Source organism: Dermacentor andersoni, chromosome 2 (genome assembly GCF_023375885.2).
Source record: "Dermacentor andersoni chromosome 2, qqDerAnde1_hic_scaffold, whole genome shotgun sequence".
In the NCBI taxonomy this organism is placed as follows: Eukaryota; Metazoa; Arthropoda; class Arachnida; order Ixodida; family Ixodidae; genus Dermacentor; species Dermacentor andersoni.
Genome location: NC_092815.1, coordinates 199,051,289 through 199,067,151, shown reverse-complemented (window position 1 = coordinate 199,067,151; position 15,863 = coordinate 199,051,289). Strand labels below are relative to the sequence as shown.

Here is a 15,863-nt window from a genome sequence, read left to right as displayed (position 1 = left end):
CACTTCGTCGGTTACCGGGATGGTAGTGCGGCGCGTTGAGAAATGCGCTGCTTGCTTTTGTGTAAACTTCTTGACCAGAAATATCCAGTGGCAACCGTAATCATCACTCAAATTTGCACTCCAAGTGCTGTATATTCTGCACAACTGCACCATACAAAATTAACACTTTTGCGGCTGCAGAATGCAAACCGAGGATGTGAAGTTTCTGTTTTAGTCTACCGTAGTGGCCGAATGGTGGTCGTAAAGAGTTGGGGAATACGCGAACGACAGAAAATTTTAAGGAAGCATTGTTTGGCATTTGAAATATGGGTCACTATTTTACAGCAACTTATGCGGCAGCCCGAATAATCGAGCTTTCATAACACATTGGTTGGCAACGCTGACCGGGAAGCCAGTGAACACTTTCATTCCTTTTATTCTTTTCATAAATGTCAGAGTTCTTTTCTTCGTTCAGCTCACCAAATTATGTGGAATACTGGTGAACGTGCAATGGCCAACAAAGTAATTTCGCATTTATCCTTGGTACTTTGCTATGCCATATGAATGTCACCAAGAAATTTCAAAATGTAACGGAGGGCATGACAGGAACGGTGTTCATTGTATGTTGATGGGTGTTCATGGTTGTCACAGTCAGTATTTTTTGTTCATTGTGCACAAATTCATCTAATTAGCTAACTCTCACCCAATCGACGAGATTTCAATGAATATTTTGTGGAGGATGTTGAAACATGAGTGATAACTTGATTTAAAGCAACCTAGGATTTGCATTATCTGATACCCTTATCCAGTAAGTAATGTTAGCTAATTAAACGTAAGCATTTTCGGTTGTGCACCACGAAAAAAGAACTAAGCATTAGCAGAAGTCTGCTAACATACAATGGATGCTGTTCACACAAATCTTTTGGTTACATTTTTTTTTCTTGGCTACATTGAGTTGGCACATCCGAGGAATGCACATGGGTTTCCTTTGACCAGTATATGACATTTTTTTCTTTTAGCGAACTTTCCTCCTCCTTTCGGGTTTCCACAGAACTGATTCGCCATAACCTAATAGTGTTCTGCAAAGTCTAATAAATAATATATTTTCTTGATCTGTCTGTATTTCAGTCATGTTGAGCCTTATCTAGCATGCTCCGAAACGCATATCTTATGTTCCAAAACAAACATTCACTGCTCCAAACCTGCTCCAGCATGCCAAATTTGCTGGTCCCAGAGGTGCTCCAAAACTCTCTTGGCCACTTGCATCCCTGCACATTGTGAGCACTGATCTCAAGATGGTTCTTACATGTGCTTGAGTTTCATATACCTCAAATCGTTCTCCAGTGCATGCAGTGTGTTTGCAGTTAGTCTTTGTATCGCTTCATACACTATAGTGTTTTCTTGGAGCTTATTTGTGATTTATCGCAACTGGCTACTGTTACTCATACTTGCAGGATTTTGGAAAGACTTAGCTGAACTGCAGAGCCTGCAGCCCGAGGGTATTGTCTTCAAGCCAAGAGTTGAGCGGGCTGCCTCCAGCCTGGCTCTCTTCAATGAATGGTGTCGAGCAGTTGAGCGCTTCACACACTGGCACATCCCCACTGGCTCCTGTTCAGTTTAAAAAAAGTGATTCGGGCCACATCTTTATTGTCGCGGAACATTTGCGAGACATTGATTATTGGTGAAGCAATTCTTCAACTTAAAAATGGTGTTTTACTGCAAGACGTCGGTTGAACCGCTGTGCATGATTTGATCTGAGAGACTCGTGATAAACTTTTGTGTTATGGTACATGACATCCTGAAGCAGCTGTAAATTGGGGCAAGAATTTATTATCAGCCCTCAATGTTTATATGTAGAGTTCTATACGTTGCAGGACAGTAACACTTTTATACGGTGGCATTTCAAGGGTTTTCCATGATAGTGCAGTGCCAGGCACTGCTTTTTCTAATGTCATCCACAATCCAAGGGGAAAATGCAGCAATGTGAATGAGCATTGATTGTTAAGCAAGTATTTAAGTCCAATTATGAAGTAGTGTGATGGGTGTTCTATACAGGTTCAATACTCTTGTTTTAGGCTCTTTTTAGGAGCTGTATGTATGGTGCAATGAGTAAAGAGTGTGGTTTATGCAAGCCATCAAATTCACTGCACTTTAGTGGTGTGCATGCATGGCAGCACACTTTTGTTTTGCCTCCTGAAACATTAGACTACTTTCTACCTGGTACTTCTGGATGTTTGTCAGAAGTTGTTTTGAATTTAGCAAAAGCATTTGAAGAAAGAAGTGTCATGGCAGCCACATTCATTGCTGTTTACTATTCTACTTTTGCTCTTTAATGAATAAGTGTGACACAAAGCGGGTGTACATACTATGGTAACAGTAAAGTTTTGCCATGTTGGATACAGTGATACTTTTTGCATGAGAACAAATGGAAGTATTTTCTGCCATGTGCAGCATGATAAAATTGTTGCTCAATGTAATGCGTATCGTCCTCCTGCCTAACTTCTTGACAAAGATCCAGAAGAAACACTTATAATGGATTCTTGATGTCTCAACTGATGCTCTGTCACTTTCTTTCACACTCAATAATTGGTGGCACTGCTGTAGCTAACTTTTTTTATGGAGGAAGATGGATATGCATTCACCAGTGAGAGAAGCTATTTCATTCCATCTGAAAATATATACCTGCACTTATAAGTTCTTAAAAAAGGTGACAGTGTACGACTAGTGAAAGTCATGTATGTTAAAGTAATGAAGATTGTGAACATTATGGTGTAGTTCGTCGACAGGCTACCTGAAGAGAGAATATTTTGCTGAAAAGAGTGGTCATCTAGCACAATCATTCCAATTTATGTAAAAAAAAATGTTGGCAGCTGTGTTTATTTGTACAGAGTGGTCCTTTATGAAAGGGAACACGCGAGCGCGTGGCCCGTGCTCTGCGGAGGATGCTTAGAGCGCCAGCAGGGAGAAACATGTGCACTTGTGGCGTCATATATTGGTGGCCAGAATAACCAGGCGTGGCCAAAAGGCAAGTGCCTGCTAGAATTAGCTGGACCCCTCTTTCCCACTCCTCGCATGACTGTTGCGCAAGGAGAGGGGCCTGCAGCGCAACGTCTGCTGCTAGCAAACCGCGTTGGATACGCAAGCGCACTGTGAACGTGGAAGCACCCACATACACCCGGTAATTATTAGGTACTCCAGGCGTACTATAATAATGCATGAGCATTCTAGGGCTACTTCCCTCGGAACATTGTCCGTCCATCCCTTTTTCTGTCTGTAACACGTGACTCGATACACTGCATGCATAGGTATACGGGAAGTCCTATGGAGGTGTATATGAGATGCCTTATGACTACGTATGACTAATGAGATTTATGATTTTGACTGTATATATTGAGTTTACTGAGAGGTATAAGTGCAAGTAAGGTTAATAAAGACTAATAAGATTAGTTGCGATAAAATTAGTTAAGTGCAATGGCAAATAATTGAGGGTCATTAGGAATACTGAGGCTAATTAAAATCAATTTATGTTAGATTATTAGACTAATAAAAAGTTACTAAGGTTAAATCAAAGAGCCTAATCCAGAATTAAGGGTACCTTGAGATTAGTTAGCACTAATTAAGTCATCCTAATTATAATTTACAGATGTAAACGTCTTTGTCATAACTTTAACTATGGTGAATTAAGGAAATGTCAGTATAAATAACTAAGCCTCAATAATAAATGACAAGATAATTACGTTTATTTACCGAAGCTAAAGTTTTACCTGAGTGCACTTATCTCCTAAACCGCTCCGAATCAGGTGAGGTCTATTCATGCGATTGGGGGAGTGGGTAACCAGGGCTCTGTACTGCAAAAAAGTACGCAGAAACTCTACTGGAGTTGTCAAACTTGTCCCCAAATTTTAACTTGGCCCACTACCAAATTTGAGTTGACCTACCCTCAAATTTCAAGTTGGCCCAGCCCGAAATTTAAATTTGCCCACCCCCAAATTTTTGTTGGCCTACACCTAAATTTCAACTTGGTCCACTACGAAAGGCCCCGCCTGTTGCTCATCCACCTGGCGTGGCAGGCAGTCCACAGCTGCTTGCCTATCAACTGTTTCTGCTTATTCTGGACGCTAATAGATGATGCCACAAGCGGATGTGCTTCGCCTTGCTGCCTGCTGCTGGCACTCTAAGCAGCCTCCGCAGAGCACAGGCCATGCACTCGCGTGTTCCCTTTCATAAAGGACCACCCTGTACTCATTCTATATTTGCTGGCTTGCTGTGATTATGGATGGTTGGACGGAGATGAAAGTGTGATAAAGTTGTCATAAGCATTGTAGTCATGTTACTTGGAATAGTGCGTGAAGTGCTCAGGCAGGATGCTGTGCTGATGCATAGATCCAACTGAACCAAACTTTGTTTTATTTATTTTTGGTTCTGCTACCTGCTCTTGTAATATTGGTTGTGAATACTGATTTCTCCTGCTGCCTTACTGCACTAGACAGCTGCTGAGAGGAGCAATGTCTAATCAGGGCAGCTGCAGCAGTGTACTTTGTACTCATATGTTTAAGGTTTTGCATTCTGAGCTGTGCAGAAGCAATGTTGTCTGTAGTATGACTACATGTTAGCACCTGTGATTAGCCAAGCAAAGTCTTGCTGGAGTTATGTCTGCCTGCAGTTGTGGCTCATTGTTGAATCCTTCCACTTTTTGTTTGTCACAGCCACATGAGCCCAACCAGATAGTGAAGCCATGGAAAACAGAAAAAGTTATTTGTTGTCTTGAATTGAAATGCCGAAATTGAAAGGCAAACAGAAATGAAAGGTGACAAACAGGCAATTTCTTGCTGTGGGAACTGAACCCACATCCTGCACATTAGGCGTGAGATGCTCCTCCAATTGAACTATGGGGACAGCAGTTAGCAAGTCCACATTCTTGGGTATGTATTTATGTGCATGCGATCTCACCCTGGGAGTGTTAGCCAGCACTAATGATGGCCATGGCAGCAGATGTAGGACACCTTTCAAGTGGTGAACCTAATGGTAGCCTTTCTTGGCAATTTTGTGTAAACGAGTACATATTTAGTTGCTCGATTTGCAACTCAAAGGCAGTGCAAGTAGGTTTGGTTGTTTATAGCCTTGCGGATTTGCTCCCCTCAGGACGTGCAATCAGTTTTACTGTACTTTAGGGTGAATTGGGCCTTACTTCATTTATTCTGTGCTTTGCAGTACTTCACTGCTCACTTCTCATACTGCGACTGAATATGCATGCTATGTCTGCTCTTGTTAAATGTATTCTTACTTTCTTTGCATATGTTACATTTGTTGATAGTGTAGTGAACAATTAATGCTCACTGCTTGCGGTCTCACACAAATAAGAGTGTTCCAGAACCAAGCATTCTAATTTTTGAAATGTGTCCTTGACTCTTCGAAAACCAGGTGAAATTATGGGTAAATGCATGTCTGATATCTCATGCAGTTTTGTTGCTTCAACAATTACATGGGTGGATATTGGTGTGCCAGTGGAGTTTCACCGTAGCAGTGTCGTATAGTCCAGCAGCCACTGATATGTTAACAAGTTGGAAATAGTTTGACTTTTGAGGTGGTTGTTGGACTTGGCTATTTGTTGTGCATAACATTTCTCACAGCTATACAAAGGAGCACAGTACAATTTCATAACAAAAAAGGGCAGGAGGTTCAGTGAGTATTTCAATATGACAGTTGCCTTTCTGTTACCATGCTTTACTTATTCAGGGACCCCTCACCATGTTTGGCCATTTTAAACTGCCAAGCGTAGTGTATGCACTGCACACTGGCGAACTCTGACCCCCATGGAAACAGCAGAAATTCGAAGCAAACGCCGTGTGCCCTTCAAGGCCACGGCATTTAGTGCGATCTGTTACTTCACTAGACAATTAGTTTAAAGACATAATAACGCTTAAAAACCGAACATATGCGAGCCTTTGCTTCAATCTATGCCGTAGCATGAGGGAAGTCCTCTCGTTTTGTCTGGCTGTTGCCACGCAGTGATACACGCGTGCAGAAAACTATCCAAACATGCGCACACTGAAGGATCCATTTCAATGTAGTGCTCAAGCAGCCAGACAACAGCGCAGGTGTTCTGTTGCAGAGTGTGTGAAATCAAGCGCAGGGTGAAACCAGACAAACGCAATAGTTCACATGCGAGACCTTCACCAAAAGTGTACTGTGCAGCATGAACGCGCAAGGAAAAATACTGAAAGGTGGGTTTCGAGATGTATACGTGATGCGATCCTCTGACTTCACTATGGGAGAACTCGGGGAACTAGTTTTGCTTGCAAGGCTAGACCGGACAAGTGGTGAGAGCGTCTAATTTGGCAATGAAGCTCGCTTCCTGAAATCATAGGTTTGGGGCACTTCAAGTGTTTCTTTCTGCTAGTAATGAAGCAATTAAAAAATTCTTGTGGTAAACCGTTTCTTGAGGGTACGTAAAAAACTTGCGATTGGGTCAGGTGAGGGGTCCTTTAATAAGTTACTCCCTGAAGCATTGAATCAGCATTAGTTTGATGCATGAGTGTGTCCTTGCTGTGTAATTTAGCGCACTTTATTGGGTTTCGGTCTTGAACTTTTTACCAACGAAGATAACATAGTTTTGATATTTATTACCTTATTAACACTATTAAGCTTTACTGTATTGTTGTAATATTCATGCTCTGCAGGCTGAAAATGTGCACCTACACTTAATACACCAACAGTTATTGTACTGTTTTCCAATCACTCCATTATGTATAATTTCTCAGAAGACGGCTCTCGTGTTGTAGGCGATTACTTTTTTCCTGTGTATATGTTGCGATGGTATGGCCTGCGGTTTAGCCTGGTGTTATGCGAGCTGTGTAGTTTCTCTTGCTGTATTGGTGCCAAACTCTATTAACACAATGATCCTTCTCTTCCAAAGTTTATTAGCATTGTGACTCTCATGGCTGTATTAATTTAATGGGATGACAGCTTGAAATTTGCCCTATTTTCAGTCAATCTTGAGTATTTCTGTATTTGCTGTACATTGGTTTTTAGCACACTGAAGGAAAGCTCACAATGTTTTAAAATGTGGAGCAACCTTTTTTTTTCTAGTACGAGCTTGCTGTTTTATGTCTGGTAGACAGTTTGTGGCACAATATATGTGCATAGAAAGAGCAAGGACCTGTGAAATTAGGCTGTTAATTACAATCAAAATGCCTAAAAAATTAAGCACCTAATTCGGCACAATTATAGGAAGCTCAGAATGTTCTGATATTTTTTGTTAGGCACCTTATCTATGTGTGTCATTGAAAGAACAGCCTGTAATGTAAAATTTTGTGCCTTCAATTGCCAGATTGATACCAGATACAAAACAGATGCGAGCTAAGCCTAGATAGCAAATCTGGGGAGAAATGTGAAAGCTTTTAAGCAAGCTGCTTAATACCTTTGCCCCGTGTGCACTCTCAGTAATGCTTATCAAAAGCTACCGCCGTTGAACTTATCGAGATCTCAGTAGCAAAATACTGAAAGAAGTTTCACTACCACTGCCACAAATGATGCCATTAGTGGTAGTCTTCGGGGACTGAGTCGCAACTTGTTCGAGTAAGTTGTAGAATATGTTTACTTGATTTTTCTTTTATAAGGAGCCTTATTCTTTGCCACATAGGCATATCCAGAACTAGTAGACAATGCGATCGTACAGTGGTGACTAGGTCAAGGAGGCACAAGTGCCCCTATTGCTGCACTAATACTTGGTGTGCTTCGAATCTTCCCAAGTACCCATCCAACGGTTTCTTCTCCTTTTCACAACTTCATAATCAGTAAGGAAATCGGCTTAAAGTATTCCATAGCACATGGGCCATATGGTGTGTACTGTGCCCCATTTATTTCACTAGCAAAACAAACAATGCAACAGGCGTCAGCATTCAATTTAATGTCGCCTTGTGCCTTATTACTGTGGAAAAATGTGGATAACTACTTAATATCAATGCACTGCCATTACAGGTGCACACAATGTGAGAGGTGAGATTGACCTATTTAAGAAACATTTACAAGCCTTAATTGCCAAATAGAGTGGGGTACGGCTCTGGAAACACCACAGTGACATTTTTGTCTCGTTGAGGCACACAGCTGGAACTATATTCCGTGCAGCCTATAGTGTGTCCCAGCTAACCTTCGCCCAGCTGTTCAACGAAAAGAAATATAAAAAATACATAGTACCAGGTAATATCTTGAGACATACGGTGTTCGTCAGAAGTAGGAAGACCACACACTGTTGGTCTTAGGATCGTATCTCGCACCGTGTTTTCCTAATAATTTTTTTTTTTCGTTCAGCAGCTTGGCTAATGTTAGCTTGGACGCATAAGTTCAGTTACAGTGATTAGTTACGATTGACACTGCTTGCATAGCAGAGGTGCACAATATTTCGGTTAGAAAATGACAACATGGTGCTATCAACTACTAATAGCGAAAATTCGGTGAATTATCATGACAGCTGGCTGTAGCCTCGATAGGTATATTATTACCTATCGGTATCGGTACCTATCGGTAAATGACAAAAAATTTGGCGGCTGCACATCGCTTGTATGCTGCTTTGAGTTAATGGGTACCTGACAGTTTTGTTCTTAGCTTGAGAATATGTCTTGCATGTTTTTGTCAACGTATGTTACCATTAAATGTTACCCGAACAGGCTGGTCCTCATTATCCTTATAGTTTAGCTACGACTGGCCACCACCACTGAAATATCAGAGAAAGGATATCGATGTGTTCTGTGCAGAATATATAAAACCTGCTTGTCGAGAATGCTGTGGTGACAGGATGTCTTGAGCAAAATATGTGCAATATGTTTAACAGTCAGCTCTTTAGCGTCGGTTCAGCCCTTGTGTGCTTCCATTTACAACTTTGGTGTGTTACATTCCTGCGTCCATATTGAGGCATGTTGAAATATGTAATTACCATCACATCCTGTATGGACGGCAAACTCTGTGATTTAATACATATGCAAAAAGAAACATCGACTGACTTCTGGTTTTCTGTCTTTTTAAGCATCCATGAAGTGTCTCGTTGCAATTTCCACTATCTGTGCCCCGTCCAAGTCGGATTAGTGACGTGGTTACCCGGAAATTGTAAAGGAAATTGCTGTTTATGAAAACTCTGCCGTTGCGACAGATATAGCCGTTACTTTTAGACCACAGTGTTCCAAGTGGCAGCTAAAGCTTTATGAAATTCGTGTGTTTTAGGCAAGCCCATTGGTGCAGCTCCTTCGATGCAAGTGAAATAAAAATAGGCGCAGTTCCGCCCGAAATGCGTTGCATTGATAGATAGCGATAGCAATTTATTAGGCAAACCACGAATTAAGGCTCGTAGTTTTATCGGCCTTATAAATTGCAGTAAGCATTTGCATACTAATTAAAGTAACAAGCACTGGGTCATACCCGCGTTCAGGCAGACATCGACAAGCTCACTCGATGACTCGGCCTATAGGGGGCGCCACCTTAAATCCAACATGGCTGTCCGAGAGATTAAGAACTAGAGCAGTCGGTGCAGTGCTGCGGTCGTCTTGCTCAGTGGCATGTTGTTTCGCGTCGTCATGTTGAAATCTCTCTTCAATTTACACGCCCGCTGTCGTTAGCCTGCGTAATGGCTCATATTGGGCGAGCGAAGCCTGCTTGCAGGAGAGGAAGTCCTAAACACTGGTGATCTCGTGTGTTGCGGCATAAAAGCGTGCACGTCGACGTCCGTGACTGTTGAAAGCCTTTGCATACAAACTTCGCGGCTTCGAAGCAAACCACACGAGCTGTGGTTTCAGTTTTGCCGCGACGGTGTTATTAATTGAAGTGAGCGTGCTTTCTATTTGATATTCTATTAATTTGACCTCTTTGAACGGGTACCATGAACTTTTCTACGGTGTGGTGCTCTCTGCAAGTTGTTACTTAGACCGCTTGAATAAGCAGCCGTGCCGAGAAAAAAGAAACCTTCCTGGTGTCGCGCGACCGAAGTCCTTTACATCGACGGCGTGAAAAGCAGCGTTTTGTGTGCGAAAATTTCTTGTCTAGTTATCCCTGCCTGTGTTCACAAAGCTGGATGTTGAACACGAGAAGTAAACAAAAGACCATATCTGACCGCTTTTGCGAGCTAATACGATAACCGTTCACCCTTGTAATTTGGTTATTGCGCTTTATGCGTGCTGTGCAAGCTACAGTCTTGCGGTAGTTTTACATCCTGCGTGAGTCCTACCGCGTCTTGAGCAATACATAGCCGATATTTATGGGTCCGCGGCAATGCTCGCTTCATTCTTCTAGTTATCTTTATAAAATAATATGCACGCAGATCAGCTGAGGGTTCGCGACGCAAACACTGCACAGTAGTTTAACGTTTGTTGAACTAGGATTTGTTACCTTCCGAGTGCAGTCATGCGTTCCTGCGCACACGTTACAGCCGCGCATCGAAGTGGCAGACGAGGTACGAATTCCAGGTCCCTCTACGCCTGCGTCACTTTGCTTCGATGCACAAATGAGAAACTCATCTCTGTGTTCCAAAATAGTGGAATGTCAAGCCGGCGTTGCAGAGCGCGAATGCATGAACGAGAACAAGAAATTTTGAAGCAGGTACAAGGCTTCACGGAGAATGTTTGCGCTCCAACGTAGCCGCAAAGGCATGAGTGGCAAGAACGCAAGCATCAATCACCCTACAACACATTTGAGTTAAGATTGAGCATTATTTCTTTCCCTGCACGTAATATAGAGCTATCTCTCTGTCTTTATGGAGGTGCGTCTATTCGCGATTTCAAGTGCTCGGAATCGTCACTCATCTGTCGTATTCCAAAAAAAGTCCTCCGGCATGAAGTGCGCACTGCAAACCTTCATCGCTTCTGTGACAGCTTTGCCAATCCGCAGCTTAATAATCAATTTCTTCCTCATGGACGCAGCCGGTGAGAATGAGTGAAGGCTCACCTCACCTACCGCATAACTACCGCTCGGCACCCATTGCGGCACGCAGCAAATACGGTTACTTCTATGTTTGCTCATTCTGAGCATGTTAAGTGTCCTTCAGGATCCCACGGGAGCTTTGAACGCGTTAAAACATCGACCAAAAGTGAAGGAAAAACGTACACAACACCAATACGCTACCCGAACGGGCGGCAGCCAGCGGCGAGTATAATCTTTCGATTGTTTCCGGCCGCCACCGTACGTGAAAGTTGCGAATAGCACTGGCAGCGGGGAGCGAAAGCTTCGTGCTTCCTTTCACTTCAACACGTCTCCGAAACGAAATTACTAAGACATGGCTCCAATTGCGGTCTTTCTGGCTACCTCGTCCCCCCCCCCCCCCCCCCCGCCGCCCCTCTGTTCGTCCTTTTATACGCGCAACTATTCCTAACTTAGCCATGCACCAACTCGCCCAGCAAGGAGTGCCTTTAAACTCCAACGCTAGGAACGCGGGAAAACGCCGCGCACCACAAAAGTCATCATCCTCGGATCACCATATTTCCTTAATGTGCACCCACAAAATAGGGCGCACGATATTATCTTATCGCATTTGAACTTTATACGGAACATCAAGGCGACGAAGCTGGCGCTAGCTTGCCTGTAGCGTCCATATGATTGTTAGTGCGAAAATTTAAGGGACACTTAGCTAGCCCTTCGTGGATGGGTGTTAAAGTACTGGATCATCGCGCTATGCCTATGTTCTTTCAGTCGTCTTAACTTCGCCTTAATAGACACCAAAAGTCGCCTTCCACCAAAGGTGGTGGATTCGATTGCCTGAACTCTACCTTAATTAACTGTGCCTTAATTCACCTTAACACCAAAGTTCGTCGATTCAACTAGCTCTCATAGAAAGGTCGAGGATTCAACTCCCACCAAAGTCGTGGGTTCGAGTACCATCGCGTGGTCACGCTGACGTCGACCACTACGCCGGATCTTCTGCCTCGTGAGCCATTTAAATGCTTCGCGCAAAACCCGCTGAGTGTTCATAGCAAACATGCCATGAGATGCCCGTGATGAAGGGTTGGCACTGGCCTGATGGTGGGCGGCATCCGGTCGCCAACATAGGACATTACTACTTTTGCCAACCGAGCTAACACAGTGTTCATAACCCTTAAAAAAATTGATTGATCCCTATTTCAGAGGAACGGGTCATAACTTGCAAGTGAAAAATGCATTCTAAGAAGCAGTGGGCAGGTTCGTTGCACATTCACAAGTACAAGTCCGTAAATCTGCACAGCCTTTCATTAATTACAATTACGCTTGAAGGGCCAACCAATGACAGCAGTACCAAAACCGTGCGGCCTGTGCTGCTCCGCAGCGCGTTAGCAAGAAGGAGGCTACCAGCTAGGCTTCATAAGGTACGTCCGACGTGACGGTGAATGCGTATGCGCGGAAAATGCGCCGTTAGTGCTCCGGCGGCATCGACACGTGAACACCCATACACACGTTCAAAGGTGAGCAGATGCGCGTGGTCTCTGTCCCTTTCATCTTTTTTCTCCCCACACCCCTTTTTCCCTGTGCAGAGCTGTTGAGGTGTCTGAGAGACAGTTACGGCGCTGCACTTCTTCAAAATCACTACTCTCCCTGAGCAGATGCGCGAAAACGGCGTGAGCCACTGCCGAACGGTGACAAAAAATTTAATATTGTCGTGCCAGAACCACGATGTAATTATGAGGCATGTCGCAAGGGGGAGGAGAGCGCTCCGGAATAATTTAAGAGATCTGAAGTTTTCTCAACGTGCGTCCAGCGCATGATACACTGGCGTTTTTTTGGATTTCGCCCCCGTCTCGATATGGCGGCCGCCGCCGGGATTTGATCCCGCGCCCTTGGGTTTAGCAACAACGCCGCAACCCCTATACGCCACCACAGCGGATGCAAACGGTGGCTGTTGTGTCATTGCCAGACGGGTGGAGGAATTCGCACTGTTACGATCGGCCTGCAGGGATGCCGACCTGCAAAATTTTACCAAGCCCGCTGCAGCTGCGGGGCTGGCGAGCTTCGGAGACGCGGCCTTGGAACCCTTCCCGACCCGCTGCGACGACTCACTTTGTAAAAACAACGATGCGCCTCGTCAACAGCCCGTCGGCGCCGCCATGTCTAGACACGGTCGGCGGGCCGAGTATTGTTGGTCGATTCGCGGCCGCCTTTACCGTTGCTTGGAGCGGGGCAATCCCTAGAAGGGGATGTTTTGCGGTGCGGTCTCACGGGCCCTAGAAGTAGGCGGTCAATGGACAGACGCGGCGGCCACTGACTGCGGGGTCAGCATTGGGATCAAGAGGCGCCTGCTCGGGTCAAAACCTCTGTCTGCCAGAACCCTCTCATCTCGGTGTGTTCCATAAAACCTGTGCGGAAGTGAGTGTGTAAACCCTCCCCCTCAAAGGTGGGTCGACGACGATGACTTTGGACGCTCCCATTGGTCGAAGGTTGAACGGCAGTCCTCCCTCACCTAGGGATCTAGGGAGGACAGAGTGCTTTTAAGCAGCCGTTGTGCGGATGCGGAGTGTGCATTCTCTTTCAGTCATGCTAGACTGATGAACTGTGACGTTCTCATGCAGATACTGTAAATAAATCCCATATTCCTCGTTCTCGATGAAAACAAGTCCTTCCCTTCATCAACGTCCTCAGCGTAGATGAGTTGGACGACAGCATGGGCCAACTACCATCTATTTCATGCCCGACCCCAACCCTTACAGCACCCGTAGGCGCCGCGTCCCACAGCTAACATGTACTCGTCAGTCCAGCATCATTTAGTACGTTGACCCCAGCGCCCCCCACTACCCGAGTTGACAGGCTTTACACGCATGCGCATTAGAACTTGGCACAAAGTGGAAAGCCAGTTTTAGAGATCAGGCCATTAAGCGCCTGGCAGATTCCGGTTACCCGATGCGTATGCTCACCTCTGTCGCGGTGGGCTTAAGCAGGCAGTGCAAAATGCATTGAATGGAAGCAGTGCCACTGCTAGAGCAAAGAAAGTTGCTGTGGTACCATACATTCATTCCATTTCATATAAGTTCAGAAGAATAGCGACAAAATCTGGGGTGGACGTCGTTTTCTCTGACCTTGAACGTATACAGAAGCTTTGGAAACAAATTAATACAGAAGATAACAGAAGACGCGCATGCTCTACTCAGCATCGCAAACAATTTATAACCTTCACTCGTAACGTTGTCTATGCCATTTCACTTTCGTGCGGAAGAACGTATGTTGGCCAAACCGGCAGATGCATCAATGAGAGATTAAAAGAGCCTCTATATAACGTCACTAGGGTAATTTCGGGTCATTTGGATATTAATTGCCGAGATTCTTCCAGCAAACCCATGTTTGAAAGTACTTCCATTCTGTATAGGGCTCAAAGCAGGATGACAAGGGAGATAGTGGAAGCCTACTAAATTGCAAAATTATAAGAAAGGTGCGTGAGCAAGACTTCAGTATCACTATCTGAAAAGGAGACACGGTTCCTCGGTTTATCTTTGTAACCATTGCAGTATATGTTTTCACCATGCCTTGCACGTGGGTACGGTTCATCGATATGCACCACTGGATGTTTTTTCTTTCCTGTCACGTTTGCTTCCACTCGTACGGTTTATATACATCGATGCATGCGGAAACAAAATCTATAGTTGAAAGTGAAGCGCTGTCTCTGTGTGTCTGTTTCTTTCTACGTCCTCGTTCAGTAGCGCTTATACACTCTATCGTGGCCTTCCAGTTGTTGCACAGTTGCTCCACACGGCTAGTGACCTAATGCCAGCAATGGACAAAGGAGGGCAAGTTGATATATTTTCTCTAGATTTCCAAAAAGCCTACGATTGTGTATCCCACACCAACTGAATGATTAAACTTAGATGTGTTTTTCGAGATAAACAGATCCTTCAATGGCTTGACTCCTATTTATCTAACAGAAAGCAATAAGTTCACAGAGGCAAATCAGGCTCCCCAGATGCACCCGTCCTGTCAGGCGTTCCGCAGGGTTCAGTCCTTGGGCCACTTCTCTTCTTAATTTATTTAAGCGATCTAGCACTTGATTCACCAGTGCGTTGCCGTTTATTTGTAGATGATTGTGTTTTTTACTTGAATACTCACTCAGCTGAAGATTAACTAATATTGGATGATTACCTGAAAGTCATTGACAGCTTGTGCCAGGAAATGCAGATGAGCCTTAATAGTTTAAAGTGCGCATAGATGTCATTAACAAGAAAGAGGAATCCGTGAGAACACACATACAAAATACGCAACGTCGAAATTAAGAGAGTTGACAAATAGAAATATCTTGGTGTGATCATACACAAAACACTGAACTGGAATGCTCACATTGAACACATAGCATCAGCAGCATTATACAAATTGTGGTTACTGAGACAAAGTTTGACACACGCTACAATTCAAACAAAGCTTGTTGCTTAAACATCATTAGTAAGACCGTTAGTTGAATATACTGATGTCGTTTGGGACCCGCATTCTAAGCCAAGTATTGGCCTTGTCGAAAGCGTACAGAGAAAAGCAATTGGTTTCATTTACAATGCCTACAACCGAAACACATCTGTTAGTGAGCTCCGAATTCGATAAGGCCTACCGACAATCGACTAGTGCCGTAAATTTAATCGATTAAAAATGATGTATCACATTGGGAACAATAAGGCAAAAGTGGAATTTGATAAATACATGCAGGTAAACAAATCAAGACACACGAGACATAAGCATGAAAAGAGTATTCTAATACCACAATTACGAACTTCGGCGTACCGTATTTCGTTTTTCCCAACAACTATCGCGTAGTGGATAGTGGAACAACTATCGCGCAAGAAATAACAAATTTAGCTAGCATTGAATCAGTTTTAACTGCCCTTCCTGACCGTGTGTAACCTATCAGATTTGCTACATCGATTTTCTTTGTGCCATATAAGCAGCGCACGCTATGTGGTCTT

The 15,863-nt window shown here is 44.0% G+C and overlaps 1 protein-coding gene across 1 annotated transcript in view; it reads left to right on the top strand.

Annotated features, from left to right (window-relative positions):
- The window catches only part of LOC126540250 (glycerol kinase 5), a 203,267-nt gene extending 194,290 nt beyond the window's left edge, over window positions 1-8,977 (top strand). Inside the window, exon 17 of the mRNA XM_050187050.2 lies at window positions 1,434-8,977. Coding sequence (XP_050043007.1) covers window positions 1,434-1,600 — 167 coding nt within the window. The 3' untranslated portion in view covers window positions 1,601-8,977. The remainder of the gene's footprint in view (window positions 1-1,433) is intronic.
- The last annotated feature ends 6,886 nt before the right edge of the window (window positions 8,978-15,863 follow it).